General features: G+C 35.1%; 1 protein-coding gene and 1 long non-coding RNA gene across 12 annotated transcripts in view; one reads left to right on the top strand and one right to left on the bottom strand.

Moving 5' to 3' along the window:
* The window catches only part of LOC118680386 (uncharacterized), a 290,728-nt gene that overhangs the window by 225,921 nt on the left and 38,938 nt on the right, over positions 1 to 25,869 (top strand). The window lies entirely within an intron of this gene.
* The window catches only part of zormin, a 187,531-nt gene that overhangs the window by 150,442 nt on the left and 11,220 nt on the right, over positions 1 to 25,869 (bottom strand). For 8 of the 10 annotated variants that reach the window (XM_070111806.1, XM_070111800.1, XM_070111801.1 and 5 more), the window contains exons 2-8: positions 19,189 to 20,240; positions 17,042 to 17,237; positions 16,697 to 16,810; positions 13,492 to 13,666; positions 9,388 to 10,194; positions 5,647 to 6,011; positions 2,487 to 3,091 (exon numbers count right to left, since the gene is read on the bottom strand). In XM_070111806.1, the coding sequence (XP_069967907.1) occupies positions 2,487 to 3,091; positions 5,647 to 6,011; positions 9,388 to 10,194; positions 13,492 to 13,666; positions 16,697 to 16,810; positions 17,042 to 17,237; positions 19,189 to 19,355 (2,429 nt within the window). In that variant the 5' untranslated portion in view covers positions 19,356 to 20,240. Of the gene's footprint in view, positions 1 to 2,486; positions 3,092 to 5,646; positions 6,012 to 9,387; positions 10,195 to 13,491; positions 13,667 to 16,679; positions 16,811 to 17,041; positions 17,238 to 19,188; positions 20,241 to 25,869 lie in introns of those variants that run through there. The other 2 variants (XM_070111802.1, XM_070111803.1) reach the window with 2 other exon arrangements.

The following is a 25,869-nucleotide window of genomic DNA, read 5'->3' as shown; positions in this document are numbered from 1 at the left end:
TTTTCTTCTATTGTTGTTATTTGTGCAACTGGTTCTGCATAACCTTAATTTAGAATTTAAGAATAAAATAAATTTTAAGCGGTGGCCGTCAAATGTGTTTTTACTATATTTATCAAAAACACAAACAGGTGATATTTTTACAAAAATCTATCGTAAGCGATATACTAATTTAAGTTCGTATCAAAAATTTTAGCAGTGGTTTTATCCTACAAAAGAGAACTACATGCTTTCACACAATTTCGAATGGCTAATGGATTTTTATAAGAAGCTATTTTCATGTCACAAATAATCCAAATTGAGCACAATCGACTTGTCAGTTAATCTCATGTTTTAACAAATAGCAAGATTCCCATATTTCACAACAAACATTTCTTACAACATACGAGAGTTGTTAAAAGATGGCTTTACTCGACGTTAGCTTCCCTTAATTTTGGTAACAGATTTATGTATAACTAAAAATATGGTATTAAAAACAAAAATGAAAACATTAACTTCGGCTGTACCGAAGCTATTACCCTTCTCCGGTGCATTTCTTATAGCAACTATATGTGTAACTACATCTGAAAACTTAACCAGCCAACAGTTAACATCCAACGGAATACGTTTTGTTCGTTTTTTCTAGCCTCGTTGTTTAAAATAAATAACCTTCAAGTCGAATTTAGTTTACTTAATAAGAAAAAAATATATTTTATGAAGATCTTTATCTTGATTTTGAGCGGTCCTTTTGGCTGGCAGCTATATGTTATTGTGATCCAAACTGATTTCAGTGATTATAGCACTGCCTTGGACAATAATTTGCTTAATTGTGTGAAAAGAATTGTTAAGTAAAAAGTTTTCGATATAAAAACTTGAACACCCATATCAGTGATTCCGACAAATGAAAGGCTTCTTGGAGAGAAAAGATCGTGCGCAAAATTTCTGATCGATGGAACTATAGCTCCACTCAGCTCGTCACGCTGATGAATTATATATATAATATCATATGTATACTTTATATTTATATTGAGGCGATATTCGATCTGCTCACAGCTAGCAAAAAGTCGAAAGTTTTGACTAAAGAAATAATTGAAGGAAAACAAATAGTGATCCGAATCGGTGGGAGTGGAAACTATTTATATGTCATTGTTACACTTTGTGGAACGAATTGTACACTTTTGTTCGAGCATTTTACATGAAGATATTTATTTTAGGTTTTTTGTACCCGCAAAGCTACAAAAAGAGACTAATTATTCAAGCTTTTACGGACTAGTCTATATTTCTAGTTCTTTAACTAGTCAATTAATTTTACAATTTAGAAATCTTCAATTATAACCGAATGATATTCGTTTGGGACTAGACTAATTAGTACCTTATTGTATCCTAAAGATACCTATATCTTGAGGACTAATTCATTCCAGTTATACCTTAAAGAGAGTAATGCGGATGTCATCTCTTTGAAACTTACTCGTATAATTCTTTTTTACAGGGAAGAGTTTTTTTTTTTTTGGCTAAAGATTAGCTAAAGATTTTGTTCCATGGAGATAGTGGTGAAAGAATACAATAATAAGAAAATTTTAGATAAAAATCAAGAAATTAGTGGCGCTTTAATTGCCAATTAAAAATATATAAATTTGTTGTTGATATTTAAGTTGTTTTCTGCAACTCTTCAGCAAATTTTTTCCTGTTATTTTTAAAATAACATTCTTTCTATACTTCAAATGAAGTTAATTAATAACAGATTAGAAAACCAGTTATGCAATAGAAAAAATATTAAGAGGTGCTTACAGTGGAGGACAGTTGAAGCGACTACTTTTTTCATACCCCGCTTTGCATAGCTCAGAAAACTGAAATTATGATTAATTTACAAGAGTGTCACGCCCAACTTCACGGGCTACATGTGAACGGTAGCGATTTGAGCACGCGTCAAAAACAACAAACAAAGTGGTTGGCTTAGCCGACGGTCAATTGTCTTTAACACGCGCCGTGGGTGGCACAAACATGCGGCAACACTGTGACTACTCATTCACGACTGTTTAACCACTTCTAGTTACTACATATGCTTGTATGTATGTATTACTTAATGGTAGGGTCTCTAGTTGAAACCGGTTGTCATACTAAGAATAAGAACTTCTTGTTGAAAAGCTATAGAAAAACGCATGTGGAATTTTGGTTAACTTGAGTGCTAAGAAATTCTATACTAAGTAATCGCCTTTAAGATAAGCAGCATATAAAATGGTTTTCCATGCACTGTATCTTCATAGAAGCTTAGCATCTTAAAAACATGGTCGTACCAAGGAAGTTAGTATAATAAAAAGTGTCACAATTCACACTCGAAGCCGTTATAACTAGTATGAACGCCGCGCTAACCCGATTTGCTACAGCTGTTTCAACATTACAACTAAAATTTATCACTCCAACGAGCTCAGCTGAAGCCACCAACCAACATAGCAACAAATATATGTACATACAGATATTTGGCGATAAAAATGAAATTATTACATACGCACCTCATTCCCGTAACGGCATCCAAGACGAATGGTTCTTTCAAACGGGTTTTCAATAATCGGCCCAACCGCACCATGCGACCCACTTCGAGCAGCAGCTGTTCGCGCACCATTAAATGTTTACGCAGCTGATCACGCAGTAGCGCCGCCGCACCGCTTGCGCCCCCCGTCGGCATTGTGACACTCGTCGTTGTCGATTTGTCCGCATAGCCATCAATGTTTTGAGTTGTTATCTCTTCTTCTGCGCCAACGCGGCCTTCTCTTTCCACCGTCTCATCCGCGGCTTCTCTACCGCCGATAATGATTGGCGGTGATGCGCGTGTATCCGACTCGCTGCTGATGCCGCTGCTGCTGTTCGGCGTTTGCTTCAGATTGCGCACCGATAAGCGCAGCTCCTGCAGCTGTTGGCAGTACTCCTCGACGCTGCGATGGAAAACAGCTGAGACACGCAGACGTGTCATATGCTCTTGGCTTATGGCCTGCAATCGGTGCCAAGTCTGCCGCAATTGCTGTGACATGCGTTGTGGTATTGCCTCTGCATCGAGACGACAGGAAATGCGCAGCGCCTGCGAAGCTTCCAGCAATTGACAGCCATAGTTGTAGATGCTCTGTAATGGAGAATATATGTATGTGTGTCTATAGTTAGGGGATATGTAAATTGCATCTGTATGTATTTATCTATGTATATATGTACATAAGTTTGCTTAACATAAATTCTTGTACACGGCGTAGGACAGGTGATTTTAACAAAAAGAAAGAGAAGCAGTAGCACGCGAATAAATGAAATGACTCTGTAACAGCTGGAAATGTGTCTTCTTATCAGACAGTAACGGAAATGAGGAACTAAATTAAGAACAAGAAATATATTTAAAATAATGAACCAATGCGTAATTCACAAATGCAAGCATTCGCTCTGCAGCTCGCTGATCATTCGCATTAAACTAGCTAGTGACACTCTAAACTTATTTTTGAATGCATCGTAATATTCCCCAAAAATAGTTGATAAATATTCTAGAAGCTGTCTCCACACTTAAAAAAATTTTTTGTGGTCAATATTGAAGTTTTAAAAAAAATTCTTAAACGACAGACAACATGCTTTCCTTAACCGTTCAAATAAATTTTGAGTAACATTTTGTCCAAAAAAAATGTTAACCGGAATATACTTTAAAAGTGAGTGGGCCGCTTCTAGATATTAAAAAGGATCCCGTTAGGTTATTGAACTTATTATCTATTGGTCGTTGGTATTTAATATTTTCAACTTAACTAAGTAGTAGTAAAAAATCGTTTCTTATTAAAAAATAATACAAATTTTTAATCAAGAATCCATTTAATTATTAATTGTAGCCATGCTGAATGCTTCACCGTTTATAGTGAGTTGCCAACTTTTCGATACCATTTTTATAGTAAAAGCCATATCTGTCTTAATATAAGCCATTGAGACAACTAACTCTTCATTGCCGCTAAATTTTTTTCATCGTGTATTTTCTTTAAATTTTTCAATGTCTGAGAGCAGGAAAAAGTCAGAGAGCTTCAAATGTTGCCGTCACTTTCATTGCTTTGAGACACGGTACATTATTTACATCATGAGCTCCCGCGCTACTCACTCTGCATAGATCTTTCTCTAACTCATACATCCATAAACATTCTGTCGAAGCCATTCTTTGACATCTTTAGAGTGTTTTTAGAATAGCTACCTCGATGCACTTAATTTTGCGGTCATCCAAAAACATTTAGTGTATTTATTTTTATGCCTTAGACCGTTTATCGTCGTAGGTGTGGTGGCTTGTACAGAATTTATCAAACTAATAATGAATGGTTACTTCGCCTGGTTCAAAATCCGGATAACAGACAGCAAGCCTCTTTTTGGTATCAACAGCAATTTTCATTACCATACGAAATTCTTTTTATACCCTGAATAGTGTATACTATTTTTGCCACGAAGTTTGTAACACCCAGAAGGAAACGTCGGAGACCCTATAAAATATATATACTAGTATATATAACAGATCAGCATGACGAGCTGAGTCGATTTAACCATGTCCATCTCTCCGTCTGTATATAAGCAAACTAATCCCTCAGTTTATGAGCTATCGTTCTGAAATTTCTCTCCAAGAAGCTGCTCATTTGTCGGAAGCGCCGATATCGGTAAAGTAATCCACTTTGTGTCTTATCTCCCTTTATTCAACATCCCATATTCACCAGACTTTCTAACGTTTCTTGGAACACATAATCTCAATTATGAGATCACTAACACCTAAATTGCTAAATTTCCGTTAAATCGACAAAGTTATTTACGATTCTCCCATTTTGATTATACACATTGCTAAATCAACTGTGACAGGTGTGCGGTTAATAACCAAGTAACGGTACTATGTAAGCTAGTTATGCCACCTACCCCTGTCACAACGTTGCTGCCTCATCGTAGTTTCCCTGCATCAAATTGGCGACAGCGAAACGCGAAAACAGCAAATTATTTTGTTGCGCTAAATTACACCATTCACCATATCGATGCGATGGGTGTAGAACCAGAATTACGATGAACAGGTTCTGCATAATAAGAGGGACACAAATGCAAAAAATACCAAAAAAAAACAACAACAAATATTTGTAAGCAAAAGCGGTCGAAGAGAAACCGGTGATGAACGGAAATTGGACCGCTTTAACTCACTGACCATAACAATAACAAACCCACAATAATAACAAGAGCAACAACAACAGCAGGCACAACAATAACAAAAACAAAACATGACCAACAACTCAGGATGCAAAACATGATTACAAACTGTGATAAATCGCTTGCATTCGGCTGACCATTAACAACACCTAACTGCATGCAAAGAGCAACAATAGCAACAACAACAACAAGGTCATTTAAAAAAGCGACAGAGCGAAACAAAGTGAGCGGTAGTAGCGCACGGTGACTCCCAGCACCAACGGCAACTTGCCACACAGCTTGCGCACAGACGGCTTGCCCTACCAACACACGCACAAATATACCGAAATATATATGTATATACAATATATAAATACATACGTATATACAAATACATAGCAACATTCCCTCAATGAGCAACTGGATGAATGACTTTTTGCATTTACTGTGCTTACCACACACACACACGCACACACCAATACATGCATTCATCTATAGTCGGCGACTTACCTTTCCAGTTTCTTGAAATGTCTGCAATTCATCCTTCTGCACCTGTATCTCGTGTATATTACAACCGACGTGCGAATGGCACTTGATCATGACATTGTACAAATCCTCCATCCATTTAATGGCCATACGGCCGTCCTGTTCGTATGTGTAAATGTGTGTCACTTGTTCCAAGGTGAGTTTCTGCAGTTCAACGCTGTCGCCGAAGATGTTGCGGCGCGCCAACGTCGTGTCCAAAATATCGCGCACATTGCCGATATCTTCGCTGTAGTCGATGTGTAGGTCACGGCCAAGCGCATCTTTCACCGGCATCGCCAGCATATCGCTGAGCTTTTCGCCCTCCTTAACGAGTTCGCGTTCCAAGTTGGCTGCCAGCCGATTTGTTTGTGCCGATTTTGCGAATTCCGTTTTTGTGTGTTCAACACAATTGGGCGATTAATTGGATACCGGTGAAATGTTGTGTTGAAAATTGCGAATGAAGGGCAGAAGAAAATGAAAAAAAGAAACAAGAAACATGCATATTTTTAGTGAAATTTGTGCGCAAAAAGTACTTAACAAAGTTATGTACAACTTATTTTTATCGGCAAATTGTGCATTTTGTTGTAAGTAACGGTTTTTTTTTTGTTTGCAAAAAAAATTTTACAACTTGGCCTGATTTGGAGAATTGTGAGAAAACTGTTGAAATCACTACAGCTCACGTGTGGTAATTAAACTAAATAATAAGCGGTGAAGCTTATCCTTTCAAGCTCTTGTCTCCAAAACGTTTTTGTAAACAGCAAATTTTTATCTTTTTTCAAAAACTTGTTTTTTTTTTTTAATGTAATTTTTATAAAATATATATCGTACGGAATGATAAGGCGAATTTATTATTTAATTTATTTTTCATGTGTCGAGCCGTTCGACTATCCATCTTGATTAACTCTAGCATAGGTACATATTGGGGTAAGCCTAAACCTCTTTCCTACTGTTCAGAGCTTTTAAATACGAAGTTTGGACTGGAAAATAAAATCCTACTGCGGTAGATCTTTTAGGAAATATTATACTCTACAAGAATCCGTGATGTAAAAATTTTTATCACAAACCCTTCGAAAATTAGGGTATACCTTTTATAATTGAGCTCAAACATTTTCTTGCAGAGATATTTCTTCTATAGCATAGATTCATTTTAACCCATGAATTCGATTGGTTACTTGTTGGTTCACCCTAATACATTTTTCTTGGCGCTCTAGATAAACTTGTTTAAGCTAAATCGAACTATTGGCATTATCCTAAAACTAGGCTAAACAAAACAGTAAAACACTTCTCTATTTGGTTTTAAAATTTTTGAAAAGTGTCATAATGGCTAGACAATTTTTTTGGAAATATTGCGTTTCACCATCTTAAGCTAAAAGAATAAGGCTAATATTATATTTACAACCACTACTTATATAAATGATATTCTTCAAAACAACTGAAAGTTTAAAGAATTTCTGTCGAAAAACGCTGTAAAAATTGAGATAACTAGAGAGAAGAATAAAATAGACTAGCATTTATACGTTTCAGTTCAATAAATGGATTATTGGGGCGACACTCTTTACTAAATTTGAGTAATTCCTCTAACTCATAGTATATATATCATTCACATACGGTCATATCTGACCAAAACCACGCAACCTTTTTTGGCCCTTTTTTTTTGAAAAAAGAACCGAAATCAGTTCTAGATAGATTACCTATAAACTCGTCTAACACCTAATACTAATTTCTGCTGTTTCATTCTTCATTGTAAATTTGCGAAGATATCTCAATATATTTAAAACTTTTCAAATTATCAGATAATCTATTGTGTGGCCTCTTTACTCGCCTAAATATCTTTCTTCAGAGCAACATGGGTTGTTGCAACATTAGACTTTTAGTTTTGCGACTTCTTAACATGGTGCAAGTCTTTATTCTATTCTTCTTTATCTTTATGAGAGATCCAAGAGATCTACTAATTTTGATACAGCATTCAATACAAAAATGACCAGCGCCGTGCTTCTCTTCTGAGCGAATTTTTGTTTAAAAATCGATATTATATATTGTAAATTTAATAATCCATATGACCAAGTCAGAAAGAAATTGAAAAACACAAGTAAGGAAGGGCTAAGTTCGGATGTAACCGAACATTTTATACTCTCGCAAGGTCAAATGGTATACTCGTTTGAGATTTCTTTGTGGATTGACTGATATTTTCGGTAGAAGGTCAACTATAGGCACTGGGGTCCACATATTTAGTACTTAGGGGCTTAAACAGTTTTGGTTCGATTTAGACAATTTTTGGCCACAAGGTGGCATACTTTAATCGCATTATTCACGCAAAGTTTTATCCCGATACAGTCATTGTTGCCTGATTTGCATAGTGGAAAGTGAAATAATCAGATGGAATTTAAAATGGTGTTATATGGAAAGTAGGCGTGGTTGTAGTCCGATTTCGCCCATTTTTGCACTGTGACATAGAAACATGAAAAGAACGTTATGCACCGAATTTGGTTGAAATCGGTTAAGCAGATCTCAAGATATGGGTTTTCACCTAAAAGTGGGCTGTGCCACGCCCACTGTCTAATTTTGAACGCGGTTCCTATAAAGTCATCTCATACCATCCCAGAGATAAAATTTAATGTCTCTGGCGTGTTTAGTGCTTGATTTATCGCGCTTTTAGTAGTTTTTAACAGTACCGTTATATGGGGAGTGGGCGGAGTTGCCACCCGATTTCAACTATTTTCACACCGTCAATAGAAGTGCTAAAAATATTTGCTTCCAGTGAATTTTGTTATTATAGCATTAGCGGTTTAGGAGATATGCACATTAAACCTATTAGAGGCGGGACCACGCCCACTTTTTTAAAAAAAATTTTAACTGCAGATGCCCCTCCCTAATGTGATCCTGTGTACCAAATAACAGTCTTGTATCTTATTGCGGAGCTTAGTTATGGCAAGTTATTTGTTTTTGATTAATGGCGTTTTGTGGGCGTGGCAGTGGTCCGATTACGCCCATCTGCAATACCAACCGTCTCACGGTACCATGAAATATGTCTACCAAGTTTCATAAAGATATCTCAATTTTTACTCAAGTTAGAGCTTGCACGGACGGACGGACAGACGGACAGACGGACGGACAGACGGACGGACGGACAGACAGTCACCCGGATTTCAACTCGTCTCTTCATCCTGATCATTTATATATATATAACCCTATATCTAACTCGATTAGTTTTAGGTGATACAAACAACCGTTAGGTGAACAAAACTATTATACTCTGTAGCAACAGGTTGCGAGAGTATAAAAATATATGAAGTGCCTCACTTAGGGACCAACTATACGCAACTATCAAACATCAATTATACTTTGGATATTGATACGTTGAGATCTACATTTTGGATTCTCTCCACCAACTGGAATTATATTTCTTTCAGAAGTAATTAAGAGAAATAGACGAATTTAATTTCAGATCATAAAGTAATGTGTGTAAACTATTTGGATGTATTGGCAAAAAGGAATTTTATGAATACCTTTGTAACCTGCTGTTTTATGCCAGTTGCCAAGGCCTAATATGCTTTATTGTTATATCGAATTTCCTCAATGTCATTTCCCACACAAACCACAAACCGAATGCATACACCTGTATGCTTTGTAGAATACTGATAAATATCTGTGCAATATTATATTAACCACACACTACTCAATCAAACAAACATACATTCGTTGCGCTACCCTCGTTCTCACACTCACCCAAGCTCAGCTGACTCTCCTTCAGTTGCTGCAAAGTTTCCGCAGCCGCCACAAAATTCTCCTCGGCTATTTTATTACCCATGACTAGTGTTTCGAAAACCGCAGTAGTCCGATCGAAATATTCGCTAACGAGTCGAAAAAACCGCAACGATGTGATCAACACATTCCGACGCCGCTCCAGACGTGTAGCGAATGAGCGACACACAAATTGCATGAAATCACATTGTGACATTAGATCCTTATATGCGTGCGAGTCCTTCACCCCAGCGAATGCATCGATTTTATACAACAATTCCGCATAGAAGCCATACGTTTCGCGGCATTCCAGTTCGAGTACATCGTGTGCGGCGCGTAGCGTCTCACAGCTGTGCACATCACCGCCGATGCTATATTGTCGGCTGAGCATCTGTTCGGCAGTCTGTAGTATCCAGTTCGTTACGAAGGCGACACCCTCTTCCAGGTGTGTGAGTTCGCGTGCCTCGCGTATGCTCTGCAAGAGTTCCAGCCACGCGGTACGTATTTCCGTTTGTTTGCGTTCGATTTGGTTGAGCAGGAGTTCGATGCGTGCGCGTGCGTATTGAAGATCCGTCGGCAGTGGCAGGCGTGCGGCCGGAGTGTTGGCTGTGGCGCAGGTGGCATTTATATGCGTTTGAACATTATGGTTGTTGTTATGTGACTCATGGCAGGATATTGCTGTTGTGTGGTTATTAGTTGGTGTTAAAACGTTAGTAGTGGACAACATTTGCGGCGTTGGTGCCACTCTTGGTGGCGCATAAGCTTCAGCGAGTCGATTCAGCACGCGATTGCCTGGAAGAGAACATGAAGGAAACAAAATATTAGAGCTCAATGCTGCTTTTTAAATATAGTAGTGCTCTCGGCATCTTATTTTCTATCTATAAACCTAAGTGGCCACTTCATTTTCTACGTGATTATTTCGGCCTCGCAGCCACTTTAAATCGCGCTTCACTTTCTTCTTCTTTATCTATTTTTAAACGCATAAACGTCTATTCAGCATTGAACGCTTTCTATTTAGCTTCGGTTGCAGGTGAAAGGTGAATTACGGTAGCAAATTGAATGCTGCCATCAAGTGTGTCGAAATATTGTTTGTTTTAGGTTATGTAAAACGTGCTTTTATATATGTAAGTAAAGAAAGTGAGCAAAGCAAATTCAATTGATTTTCAATCCCAAACTATTTTTCCTACAGCTATTTCATGCATATTAAATAATTTTTAATTTTTTTGGATAATTATCTAAATTGTCTTGTAACGTTACACGGTTTAAAATTACACAACTTAAATTTTATTTCATTATTTGGTTGAGGAATTGCAAGTAATTTGAGAAGATATTTCATATCACTTCAGATTTCTGAACTCTCAGTACCTACCAATCTAACATATGTTTAAAAAATATATGCAAACATTTTTTTTTTAATTTTAATTAAAATGAACTTTTCAACTAAACCTTTTAAATTGCACTTCTTGAAACTTTTTCAATTAGTAAACTTCCGTTACAATCTTCTGAATATTAGCAAAGAATTTAATAACAAATAATCGGAATTTTTGCCAACATCTGGCCTGTTATTTTGTAAGCAAGTGGCTGACAAGAATTCCCTGACGGACTTCCTTTATTACATTGATATCATCTCAGATTTCGAATATGCATTTCAATTAAGTTATTATTGGTGCTTGGACCGGTTTGAGTATTAATAGGTACATTTCAAAACGCCTATCTTTTAAAAACTAGGAGGGGCAACAGAGTTTCTTAATTTAGCTAAAAAGCAAGTGGGGCTAATTTGAAAGTCCTCGTTTATATATAAATTCAATATCGGACAAGGAAGAAGAAGAAAACCAGGGCAGAAACTAGTCGGAATTATAATCTGAGCTCGTCTGATTTAAGCTTACATATGAAAAATTATTTTTCTAACAAAATTTCCTTAGAGTCAATATTTTCGAAAAAAAACTCTATTCTCCATCCGATAAAATGTATGATTATTGATATTGCAAGGAGTTTCGTTTACTTGTAACAGGGTTGCACATTTTTTTAATCAAAAATTTTGGCTTTAAAATTAAATTTTTGTTTACCCCTATTGTAAAGCTTACAGGCTTTTATTTGTGAAGATACCCTTTACACAGTGCAACGCAAGTTATTGAGTTTTTTTTTTGTTTTGATCTATTTTTAAACAGCAGGGTCACAGACAAACTCTCCTCTATGCCGATCACAACATTCTTCTGATCCGGGTTACATTTTGGAAAACCTTGGAAGCTGATCCCTTTTCGATTGGTATAAGTGCGGTAAGGCTAAAAGTTATGAGTATGATCTCTTGTGTATTATAGATCTTATGTATTTAGCTGTTTCGTTTTAGGACTAAAGAGTAATATACGTTTGTAGCTGTATATGCGAGATCAGCCGGAAATAACTCAACTTAATAAAAAATTGCAAACATTTTAAAGCAAATCAATTAAAAACACAGTAATAATCATTAGACAATATTTTTTTGATGTGTTTATTGCTCAACGCGAACTTCACTAGCTTAACATAATTTCTAGTGTATTGGTCTTTTAAATAGAAAGATTAATTTAGTTTATAAATTCCATGGTTTAGTTAACGAATTTTCATATTTCGATCTGGCAATGAAGTTTTTCAGAAGAAATTAAACCATTTATGCATTCTATCGCAAAGTTCTCTTAAAAGCTCAGCAGAAAGCTATAGGCAAATGCCACTGAAATAAAGTTTCTAACAAACTATTTTTTGCCATTACTTGTACAACCAAAAAGTAAGTAAAGTAGAAACACTTTCAATTTCATTCACTGCTTACTTATTTTGCATATTTTACACTTTCATTGCGTAGCACCTCATTGTTGCCACAAGCGTGTTTGTCATACAAAGCGAGTGTAAATTGGCGACAAGCGAATAAAGCAAATAAATTCAGTGCGTAAAGTTACGGTGGATAGCAGAATTATACAACAAAAGTACATATGCTAGGTTTATAGCATTATACATATTACAAATACATATTTCTTCAAAGATTGCATTATTGCCTTAGACTTAAATTTTCCCCAGATTTTGTGACGATATCTTGTGAAATAAAAAAATTTTCCATGCAAAGACTTGATTCCGATCATTCTGTTTGTATGGCAAGTATGGCAACTATATGCTATAGTGGTCCGATATCGGCGGTTCCGACAAATAAGCAGCTTCTTGAGCAAATAACGTGTGCAAAATTTAGATCTCAAAAACTGAAGCACTAGTTCACGTAGATGGACATGGCTAAATCGACTCAGATCGTCACGCTGATCATTTATATACCATATATTTAATGGGGTCTCTAACGTTTCCTTCTAGGTGTTACAAACATCGTACCAAATCCTGTTCAGGGTATAAAAATAAGCTAGTTTGCAAACATGCTTCTATGTGAACTTCAAACGCCTAGCGCATCAGCTCACTAATTTATTGCAACATTATGCAAAATTGTTCATAAATTTGGCAAAAATATTCATTAATATTATATTATACATCTTTATGTCAATATCTTCTCCATCTACACTGCACACTATTTACCATTTCAAAGTCGCAAATTGAAATTTCTTCCTCGCATAATTTTTCATTCATAAACCTTAAGACACTTCTACAGATTAGATAGCGGTAAAAATAAAATGAATTCATTATTTATCTTTTTTATTAATTAATAAAGATTTAATTCAAAGTCAAAAACTTCTTTTGTTGCTAAGCATTTGCGCTCTTGCTCGGCGAAACAAAAGACTTAAGCGACAAACTTGTTTACAGTGGACCTTCAAACAGCCCAATGCTTATGTGCCAGCACTTGATTTTCTATTTTTTTTTTATTTTGTTTCATCTTCTCTTTGTTTTGAATTTTTAATTGCGTCATAATCATTTATCTCAAATTTTTACTCACGCACACTCTCACACACCTAGTATGTAAAGTATGTGTTTTATGTTACATTTATGTTAAATTAATTTAGTGTGCTGCGTAGTTGATGTCTTAATTTAAGCACTTTACTCGCTCGTAAATATTAAAACAACTTAATTCAAACGTTCATCTTTGAGCTTAGAGCCCATTACTTAAGCCCATTTTTATCAGCTTACCCAACTCGATGACCACTTCAATTTGTTGTTGTACGCTCGTATGCAGCTGTGCACACTTCTTCAACTCAACATCCGCTTCCGTTGGCCGCAATGATTTATTATTCAGCAGCACCACGTGAAGATTCTCCATGCTGCTACGCGTCGAATCGAAAGTCTTTTGGAACTCATCAATGGCCTGCGTGAGAAAATAAGTAAAGTGAAAATCAGAAATTTATTTCTACGTAAATAGTTGGGAATAAGGTATACTTGTATATGTGATGCATTTTTATATATTCTAGATACCAAATTATCATAATTTTATGAATAATTTTACAATATAGAAAACTTGTAGGCTTTTTGTAAGAAGTCTCAAAAACAGTATTGATAAATCTAAAAAAAATGTTTTCTCATTGCGTCCATTAAAACAAAGGTGACTTTAGTTTACATTAACATAAGTGGTAATTCACTGAATTAATTTTAGAATCTGAATAAATGTCAGCATTAAAAGCCTTCTTGAGAACAATGCGAGTGATCCCCATAGTACCAAGAGGAAAATATACTCTCTTGCTGGGATAAAAGACATTTTTCTCTTGTTTCTAATAATGAAGCTACTTGTGTAGTTAATGTAAGTTGCGGGATTCTATTGTTATCTCTAATATTCACTTATAAGATGAATGCTAGTTTTATGTCATATATATACATAAGTCTACTTAGTCGATCTCCTATCTCATACCGTTGTTTTGGCGTTGCCAAGCTAAACATTTTTTCCCAGCTACCTTCAGATTGCACTAGATCAGATTGAGAACTAATTCTACTCAACGCGCCTGAAGTCAATATCTGACCTGTTTATACTCCTGATTTTAGTCAATCGAGCCAATAGCAGCTTCTTCAAATGGTAGCCAAAAATATATAAAAAATATTCAGATATGTCCAAACTACTAAGTGTAGTAATAAGTACAAAAGAAAATATTCGAAATTAACTTAAATTTAAGCCAATGCATTAAAATTCTGGGTGATTTATATTTTTAAAGGCTTAGTAATAGCAATTAGTCTTAAAAGGTCATATGGACCAAATTTATAATTTAAAAGAGTTCTTCACCAAGAATTTACCTCACAATCTCCCCTTCAACCACTAAGTCTCTCCTACAGAATTAAGGTAAGACGTTTCACTACCTTTTTTTAGTATTTCCGACGCCACTTAGTAACTTTAAACCCAATCAGGCATGTTGACAACTGACCCATTATTCGCATAAGGAAAATCCGTCTAGCAAAGTTCGGCAAGCAGACGCAAAGATGACTCTTCAGCTTAGCAATCCCGAGAGAGTATGTTATTATGACGCAAAACTGTAGTTCGTTAACTACGACCGTCTGACTTGATATAATAAAAGTAGATTCTAGCTTGACATAATTGATTCCAATGTTTTTCTTTTCAAATGAGATATAGAAAGCGTTCTCTTGAACATAAACTCATATCCAGTTTCATATGTTTATAAATGTTAAAAAGCTGCTACGGAGTATAATAGTTTTGTTCACATAACGGTTGTTTGTATCACCTAAAACTAATCGAGTTAGATATAAGGTTATATTATATATATATTTATGTAAAAGATCAGCGTGAAGAGACGAGTTGACCTATCGGTCTGTGTGCAAGCGATAACTTGAATAAAAATTGAGATATCTTGATCAAAATTGTTATATATACTACTTGGCATTCAAAAGAGGTCGAATGTAAATATATTCCAAACCACTAAAGCTAAATTAACCAAACTGCTTGAAAGAAGATCTTTTAGCACCTCTTCACCTACTGTGAAAATATGTAAAATCAGATAATAACCGCGCGCCTCCCCATATAACGACTAAGTATGTTGAAAACTAGTATTGAGATTTGGGGAGAATATTTTTATGACATTTTCCTTAACCCCCATTTATCTAATATATATATATATATATATTCAAACTTCTGGTTATATATATACCGGATCTATCTGTTAATATGTAAAAAATCTTAATGAATTTCAGAAATAATCACTTTCTAAAAACCGTCTATCTTATTACCTAGGATTGCAAATAACTAATGCAATACTACCTACTTTTATTTAAAATATATACGAAAATCTCATATATCACTTTACCTTGCGAGAGTATAAAATGTTCGGTAACACCCGAACTTACTCTACCTTACTTATTTATTTTTTTTTTAACTACTAAAACCTCATGGCTTGTATTTGTCAAATTTTTCATTAAAAAAAACTGATACACCCTAATGTATGTATATATGTTTTATGAATTAAATCGATTTTGTGCAATAGCTGTACATACGTATTGGCTTTAAGTAGTATACAAAGAACGCTTGGTAGAGGCGAGTACTGTGGAACATTTACCTTTATCTTAAGCCATCTTGACGGAGATTTAGATTCTTATAAAAACATATAACATATGACTTAGACTATTAGACTATTCCTTCATTGCTGTAGATGATGAGAAAATCATGTAAGATTTTTTTCGGTTGATTTTAGTTATCAAATCGAGTATCCTAACCGTATAAATCGGCTATTTTAGGAGGAAATATATATTTGTATACCCAGAAGAGGGTATATTAAGTTTGCCATGAAACTTGCAACACCCACAAGAAAACGTCGAAGATTCTATAAATGCTATATACGAGTATAAATGAACAGCGTGACGAGCTGAGTCGATTCAGTCTCACAGTTTTTGAGCTATCGTTCACAAGTTTTACACACGCGCTTTTATCCCCGAAGTTAACATTTGTTCATGTTTTCTGGAAACTTTAGTCGATTTATGGCTTTCGCATTTATGCATTACGTAAATCGACTAAAATTTCAATATTAAATTTTGTTGCTAAAAATTACAATAATTTTTTTATGTCACGTTCAGATTTCAGGGTTGCCTTGTATTATTCAATTTTTTCAACCACCAAAACCACTTTCATGGTTTTGTTAAGTTTTTTTTTTTCATATCAAAAAAATATGTACACTCTAATATATGTATATGTAATTCCATAATATAAACCAATTAAAGTATAAATAATTTATCATTCCATTAACATAATGCATAAATAAAGTTGCCCCTATAATTTTTATAAAATTAAAATTTTTACCTAAAAATTTCGTTCTATTACTGCCATAAAAAATATTACAAATAAATTTAATGCACATAAATTAATATTAAATTATTTTTTACCGACGCACCATAATTTCTGTCGTACCTTTCTTTGTTGCAGCCATAAATCATAGTTAAATGACAAAGTGCCACCCAATTCCTCTGGCAACTGTGACAGGTCGAAGTATTTTATCAAACGCGCCTTCGAGAGCACAATGGGCTAGAAATATGTGAAACAAAAAACACAAATTACATTAAAATCAAATAATAAAAATTTACATAATATTAATTATGCAATTAAAAGCCTTGTATACAAGTATTATAATAATTTTGATAAAGCAACGAAAATTAAAAGCATTAGAATTATTCAAACATTTTATTGCCGCTTTAAGCTACTTTCTCCAATTGTTAAACACACTTTTTATTCTCACACTAAATCATTAGCACTTACCTCGCCCTTCGCCTGCGTTTTGCTCGTGCACGTGTCCACATGCTTCTCCCAAAAACCCTCCGCTCTGACTAGAAATAAATTGACTGTGATCTCATCGAATAGTGCGTAAATGATGCGCGCATGCGTGCGTGTAATGCGTGTCGTGCTCTTCTGTGCGTCCACAATGACGGTGACGCCGCGCTGCAAAGTGGCGGCGCTGCAAGATAAAGATGACCGAAAATGCTCAGTTAGTATTGAAATTTAAAATTAGTTGAATAACTTTTTCGTTAAACACAACTAATGTTTAGTGTTACGGCATATTAGTCATAGTCTGAATGTTGTCAATTTACTTATTGAAAGTAAAGAAAGGCAACAATCATTGTATAAAGTGGAAAACAAAAAACATTTATCGTAATTAGTTGCTACAAGAATAAGCGCAATTTAAAAAAAAAGTTTTGTATATTTTTTAACCAATAAATCGTTGCTAGATCTGTTTCATTTCTGAAGCTCTTCAGAGTTTGAAAGTCATGAACTAACAAAACTTCAATAAAGTTGTGTTTTGCATTTTTGAATTGACTCTTTTAATTTATCAAATTGTTTAATTAATGTATATTATATAATATATATATAAGTGTATATATAAATTTCTTGCAAACAAGAAAATTTGCGAGGAATTTGCTTCTTACAAGTATATAATTAAAATTTTGTATAAAGAATTTATTTTCTCTGCTAATTTACCAACAATTCTTCTTTCGACAAGTTCAACTTTTAATAAAATTTATCATAAATACTTTTAACATTTTTGCGCTGACCTTTTTATACCCGACTTTTCGGTGTTTTTTTTTTCAAAATTTGATAGATTTTTATTTAAGAAAAACATGCACAATAGTATAATTGAAAAGTATTGCCTGAATTAATGAATTAAGCTCATTTTTGAAACCCTCTGCTGATGTGAACCGTAGTCCAGTGAGGACGTTCTGCATCGACCAGAACAAATGGTAGTCAAATGGAGCAAGGTCTGGACTATAAGGCGGATGAGACAACATATAGCCAAAGCTTTGTCATGATAAATTCCTAAATTTTCCGTGCTATTTCTTACTAAACACTATTTCTATTATATATCTTTTAGTCTAGTTCTAGTAATATTCAAGTTTTAGAATAATCATCATATCAAAATATCTAAAGAAGAATATTTACGAAACCATATTTATAAAGTTAGGTTAAAATTTCTGAAAGGAGAGTCCTCAGGTAGCATCTTCTTAAATTCTGTTAAAACACTATAAATCCGTGATTATCGAAGACTATCTTTTACCTAGTTTTGAATTGCTGTATCGAGAACTAAAAAGAAATTTCTGAATCCACATATAATTTGTATTGCTTTGCTTATTTGTTTTATAATACTCTAAAGACCTTTTTATTCCCTTCACCAGTGACACAAAAAAAATTGAATATTTCCTGAATAAAAAAACACTGCAGCTATATATTAACTGCTTGAGATTTTTTGAGATAAACAGTAGTTGGAAAACTCGGAAAAAAATTTTTGATTAACTTAGCCAGCACTCACACCGTCTGGAAAGGACTGCAGGACGGTTGTTGGTTTAATGACAGGTCACAACTTACTAGCATCACCTGCAAGCCGGATGGGCATTAGTAGCGACGATACATGTGGAAAGGGAGTAGGCATAAGAGAGACGCTGGAAACCTAATCTGCTGCTGTAAAGCTTTAAGAACTTCGTCTTACGTCTTAGATATTTAGGAGTTTCGCAGTTAAAGGGACTAGATGAAGTATCAAAATTAGATATCAAGTCGCTCTTTAAGTTCGCAAAACGGTTTGACGAATACTTCAGCTCAAATTAAACTGAACATTCAACCGACATTACTAAGTACCAGTAGGTATATGTACGGCGCGCCAGCCAGTATAACCTAACCTAACTTAAGCAGCATATAAACCAAAACTTTTTCTTTTCACTTTATTGGAAGAAAGTTTTAAACAAACACTTCACTAAGCTTTAAATTTTCAAGTATTATCACATGTCTTGGAACTCATGTCTAATAATTCATACGTGTGTATTTATGTATATGCATATACGAGTATACTATATAAGCAAATTAAATTGATATGGGAACATTTTTCAACCAAGAAAAAAGAGAAGGCGCAAATCACTCACCTCAACGCACTTTTTAAGTAGGCAATCGATAGCTCCAAACAACGGCGATTCCACAATTGTAAATCGTTGATGATGTTAACAACGATGATAATTTTGCCCGCGCGATCATAGCCGCCGGGCAAGTAGGCCGTGCGCGTTTGCAGCGCATTTAAGACATCCTCCTCCATCTCAGCGAAGGCGGTTGTGTTGATATGGGAGGCGCGACAACGCACTTAACTGCTGAATTTTCAAACATACAAGTTTTTAATTTTTTTTTATTTCTACGCTATTTGTTGTTATTGCTTTCTGCTTTGCTTTATTTTTTATGCGTACGACGTAGCTTATGGCTGTGACTTTTGTTCCGGGCAGCATAGCGCACTTAACGCTGGTTCCCAGGCTGGCTCCAAAAGACACGCTCTTAGCAACGTCTACCGGCAGCTGCCGTTATATACCTATATAGTTGTTTATGTATGGTAAGTATGTATGTGTTGTATTGTGCTTGCAGTGCTGCCATTAAATGTTGCGCACGTCAATAATGTTGACGTTGATTTTCCGGTCAATGGCGAATGCGCGCCACGCACGTTAACTGCGGCTGCAGTAAAGTTACTGCCGCAACAACAACAACAGCAAGCGCAACAGCTGCTGACGCAAACTACCAGCATTCCAATGCTAAATGCGCGGCAACTTGCGGCTATATCAGACTTGGCACTGCACTTTAATGTGTTGTTGTTGCTTTTTATTTTATTTTTTTTCTTTGCTACACAGTTCGCTCAATTTGGTAGTCGCTGCGAATTCCAGCGAACAAATTTATTGCTCTTTTTTTCAATGTCTGCCGTTGTGGCGGTAATTTATGCGCGCATTTTTATTCCAGATTCCACATTCTGCAACAATATGTGGCATCGTTAAATTTTTCCAGCACAGCCATATGCTGCATGCTGTTCTTGCTGTTATTGCTGCTATTGTTGTGGTGTTTATTGATTTTCTGCTGCAATGTCACAAGTGTTTATTTGTATGTGTCAATGTTGCTTCATATGACCGCGTCCAGCCAGCGTTGCTCACTTTGGGCAGTTGAGCTAGAATATTCAAGTAATACAAGTAGTGCGATGAGAAAAATTAAGAAAAACGCTTAGAAATTCATATTACATTAGAGCATAGAAATATAAAAACATACAATAAACATAAAATACCCTTCACAAATAATACAATTTCCATACAAGAATTTGATTTTGATCGGTCAAAAATTTGTTCGAAAGTTGTTAGCGTTGCTTTGTATTTCGTCAATATATCTCATCAGATAAATAAGATTTTCTTACAAGAACTTAATTTTGAGCAATCGAGCTTATATTAAAGCTATAAGCCATAGTGGAACGATCTGAAGCTATATGCTGTGGTGGCCTGATATTGGCAGTTCCGACAAATGAGCAGCTCCTTGGAAAAAAAAGAACGTGGGTAAAATTTCAGACCGATATCTCAAAAACTGAAGATATACAGATGTACAGACAGACGGACAAGACCAAATTCAATCTACTTATCATGCTGATCATTTATATATATATATACAAGTATACATATATATGAATATATACTTTATAGGGTCTTTGACGTTTTACAAAACTTTAAATACCCTGCTCTGGGTATAAACTTATTAAAAAAAAGTCTAGAAACCAGCGATAATGCGACAAAAAGTATTATGAAAGCACATTACAATCATACATATATATTATACAGACCTATTTTCAATACACACACACATTTATGCACACACGTATATATGTCAAAACGCAAGTCATCTGCCTAGCATACACAGTTATACGCGCAGGCGCGCCACATTTTGCCGCCGTCAATTGCATTCGCACCATCTCCATTGCAATCGCGCGGCATTTTTTAACATATTGTTGTATTGTTTTTGTTGTAAGCGTTTGTGTTGACATGAAACTCGTCGGGCAAGTTCACTTCACGTCTGTGACTGCATTGAAGAAATGCGCTCAAGCGCGCGTCTGATTTTCATTTACAACTTTTTCCACTTGTTGCCTTGCCGCTTGCATTTCCAGCTTTCTATTTAATGACCTAACAGCTGCACATGTTGTTATTGTTTTTCTACGTTTTTCTTCTTTTTTTTTGTACTTTTGGGAGCGTATGCAAATTGCATTTGACACATATATTTGGTTAATTCTCTATTTGATTGCTTTTTTCTTGCTTATCGGAGCGATAGTTGATCAGTAAAAGTAGAGTTGCCAACTGATAAGAAAATTCAAAATATTTTTACAATAATTGGGAAATTGTGTGTTTGTTTATTATTGGGGATTCGTTAGTCGCTGTTTCAACCTACATATATATTTATATTTATATAAATATATCGGAACTTCTACAGGTATGTCTACCCATTAGAGAAATAAAAGCTAATCTATCAAAGTTTTTGGGGCTTTCTGAAATTCATTATGGTCATCCTTAATACAGCATGATACACTACCTTTCTTTCATGCCAAATTTTTGTTCGTTAGAATAGACAGTGGTTCGCTAGACCTGTCATTTTCAAACTGACTTGAAAGTTAAGTTTTCTTTCGACAATATGTCTTCCCATAGCTTTTTCATCATTCCACTCTTTCAAAGACTCTAATTAAAACTGTGACAGCTCTTAATAATTGTTAAACTCTTTGAAGCTAGAAAGACATATGAGTAAACAATCACCCAATATACGTTCTGAAGGTAGACTTTGGCCTCAAAACACACATGTATTCGTATACTATAAACCACAAAATGGTCCCTTTATTAATTTGTCGAATATAGTATTTAGGAGCACCGAACATGAATAAATCCAGTCGTCTAAAAAAGCTTGGTACGGACGAAAACCTATAAAAACCAAGGAATGGTTTTGGATGACAATAAACTGAAATTGATCTACATGGTTAGCACTGTAAAGATATCAAAGGACCGTGATGGATACCTATATTGAATTTATGAACTTTTCGGTATGCGAAAGCTAAATGCAAATCAATAAAAACGATGGCAAAACTGTTTCAATTTACTTCTGCATCTACCGTATTCTCCGAATCTGTACTCCTCATAACAGGTCACCGATATGAATCATAACCGTATTACCTTCGAATAATTGAGGCTGAAATTGTTGTGTAATATTTTCGCGGGTTAAGTAGTTCAGCTAAAAATTCAATAGCTTTACCAAAACTGTCTTATTTTTTTTGAGATCATAGTGTATATAAAGTCAATATTCAACAAGTATGCTACAATGATCTCAACAATATGGTACTTCTATCAAAGCGGCCACACGGAGTTTTGTAATGGGTAAGTCTATTTCAAATATACATATACAATTTAATTAAATAGGTAGTAAGCTTTACAAGACATTGTTATTTGAAGGAAGTGAATTTTCATACTATCGCAATATGCTGCGTAAAGTATAATTGTTTTATTAACCTAACTGTTGTTTATAACACCTTAAAATATCGAATAGATATTGAATTGCAAAAATAAGGTCTACTAAAAATAAATCTATTATATTTGCAATAAATTGCAGATTTTATTTAGCATAGTTAAAATTATCCAATTTAAGGGATATAGGCACCGCTTTGTTCGATAACTTGTTGGCATTATGAAGATAATTTAACAATACCACTTTCATAGAACCCTCGTCCTTATTGGCAAAAAGCTGGGAGAGTCGATTTTCATAAGCCATAGAGAAGAACAAGTAGTATTGACTTGATTCTAGGTTCAAGCCATAAGATGGATGCAAAAAAACATGGCAACCATGCTGCCGGAGCTTCTGGCGAGTCACTATCGATGTGTTGTGGAATGTCGTTGTCCGAATTGAACACAATTCCTCTTCTATTGACCAAGGCTGGCCGCTTCTGGCGATTACTTTTTTCTGATCGTCCAGTGGTTGACATTGCAAGACCGGATTAAGAGTTTGGTCGTAGGAGAGCAGCTCATCCTAGAAGATTCCTTGCCAATCCCACCAAACAATTGTTCTTCCAGAGCGTGGTGTATCTTTGACAACAAAATTACCGGAACGAAATCTACGAAACCAAAATTGCTTGTAATTGACTGCTACAGTATCAAGATATAAATGCTCTAACATTTTCAGCCGCCTTTTCAGCTTTATCAAAGAAACACTGTAGAATATAACTTATTTTCTATTCACTGTCGTTAATCTTTGACGCGTGTTCGAACAATGCTAAGCCAAGCAATTAGAAAACTGTCTCAGAGGTTTTTTACCAGGAAATCTTATCTTTTTAACGCCATATTGCATAACCCAATCGCACTTATACAATGCGAGATACAGATTACTAAATCCATCTATTGAAAAAATAATAAATTTCTTTTTACTAGACCTAATATTAAAAACAAGTTAGGAAGGGCTAAGTTCGGGTGCAACCAAACATTTCATACTCTTGCAACTAGCGTTACGTATTACGGGGATAGGGATAGTTTTGACCTGATTTTATCTACTTTTGGCTTTACGACATATTACTAACAGAAAATGATGCTCTCTCTCATAGGAGTTAGAGCAAGTTTTCACCCGTATTTACCTATTTTAGGCATGAAGATGCACCATTATTGGAAAAACACGCTCACTCAATTTTAGATTATTAGACTATTAGATATATGGAGGCTAAAAGTAGTATTGATCCGGTTAAATTCATTTTTGACATACAAGCATAATATTGTCAGGAAAAGAATTTTTTCGAATTTTAATAATGTATTTCACATATTGACCAATATTTTCGATAAAAATATCGCAATAGGAACTGTGGTCCACATATACGGTAGCTGGGTGCTCGAACATTTGGAGCCCGATTTTGACAATTTTGGGTCATAAGATTGCACACCTCAAAAGCACTATTTTTGCAAAGATTTATCCGGATACATTAATTGGTTCTCTTATCTTATCTTAATTTAACATTGGCTTCTCTAAAGCCCTCTTGTATAATCTTAAGTGTAAAATTTAGTCTCTCTGGCGCATTTAGTTATTGATTTATCACGCCTTTAGTAGTTTTTAACAAAACCGTTATATGGGGAGAGAACGGGGTTATAATCCGGTACCATTCATTTTCACACTGTCGCTAGGGAATCTGATAGAATTTGTCCTTGGTAAATTTGATTATTGTAGCTTTAGTGGTTTACAAAACAATTATACTCTGTAGCAACATGTTGCAAGAGTCTAAAAATACATTTTCATGAAAGGTATAAAAATTGTTAGTGCCTTTTTGCAAAAAGTATGACACGCGACCAGTTTATTTTCCTGCGTTCGTTTTTCTTAGAGTGCAGTTAAATTCCACATTTTACTGCTAACTCAAGTTTATTTTTCACTTTTTTTTTATTTTTACTAATTTTTTTCAATTTTGCGGGTTGTACATATGTGCATATATAAAAACATATGAATATGCCCACCATAATTCTAAATAGCACACGCTTGCCACCAAGACTTGACTTGACTTACAGTTATACGTACTTAAGTGCAAACTAACCGCAAACGAACCAACTGACAAACATTTTACAAGTGCTTAGCACCGAAAGCAACAAAACGTTGGGTCGGTGAGTAAACAAGTATGTATATATACATATATATAATATATATACAAGACACTCAAAAGTGTGGCAGAAGGAAATTGTTTAAGCAACGTTGTTGCAGTAGCTGCAGGAGCACTTAACGGATTTCAAGCCGACGGGCCGACCACTCCAATGAACGAGTCAGCATACAAATAAACAAACAGCAAAATAACATGCTAAACTGACAGCCCATAATCTTAAACCAAAACATAAAAGTAACAACAACAAACACCCAGCGACTACCGACAACTGCATTTTAATTGAAGTCAAAGCGGCCCACTTAAATACCCTGACCGATGGCCACCGACCAAACATACAAACCTCGAACCGACTAGCGATGGGTTGCCGGCTTAGCGTTGCATGTACATACATACAAACATATGTAGACTTGCAGCGGGTAGATAGATTGTGGCACTTTGTAGCTCAAGCGGCGGCGAGTTACAGCTTGACTGCCCAGAGCTGTTCTATTTTACTACGTGATTTGTATTTGTAAAAATGTACTATTTTTAATTTCGACTTGCAACACACCGATGAATATATAGAACTGAGCGACGTTGTGGTAAAAATAGTTATACATATATGTTTGTATGTGTGTATGCCTGCATTATGCCCCGAATAATTAAAAGCTTTGTTAGCTCATTTGCCTTTCTCAAATGTTGTAATGGATTTTCTCGTAATGCATTATTTGTAATCGTTCGGTATTCTAGGTGCGTAGTTAAAGGGTTACGGCTGTCACTCATGTGCTACTTTGACGTTAAAAATGAGTTAATAAAGTTTTGAGTAAAAAACCAACAACAACTGTTTATTTATATATTTGTTTACGAATTAACAGGCAATGTGATAATGTGAGAATCATTTTACTAAACAATTTTCGCATTTATTTAAGTGCAAAATATATATTTATAAAGCCGATGCATGTACTAATTTGACCTTGAGTCTTTGCAGTCTTGACTTCGACTTCGATAAGCAAAGCAATCACTGTTATTGCTCAATTGGTAGCCCCAGTGAAAGTATGAACAGTTAAGAATGTTTTTACATCAAAATCAAAAAAAAAAGTTAAATTCGGCTGTGCCGAAGCTATACCCTTCACAGAGGCATTTTTATAGCATAAAAAGGCGCAAAAGTATCTTTATCTTG

Source organism: Bactrocera oleae, chromosome 6 (assembly GCF_042242935.1).
Source record: "Bactrocera oleae isolate idBacOlea1 chromosome 6, idBacOlea1, whole genome shotgun sequence".
NCBI lineage: Eukaryota > Metazoa > Arthropoda > Insecta > Diptera > Tephritidae > Bactrocera > Bactrocera oleae.
The sequence above is the reverse complement of the archived record's forward strand: the minus strand, read 5'-3'. Positions and strand labels throughout refer to the sequence as shown.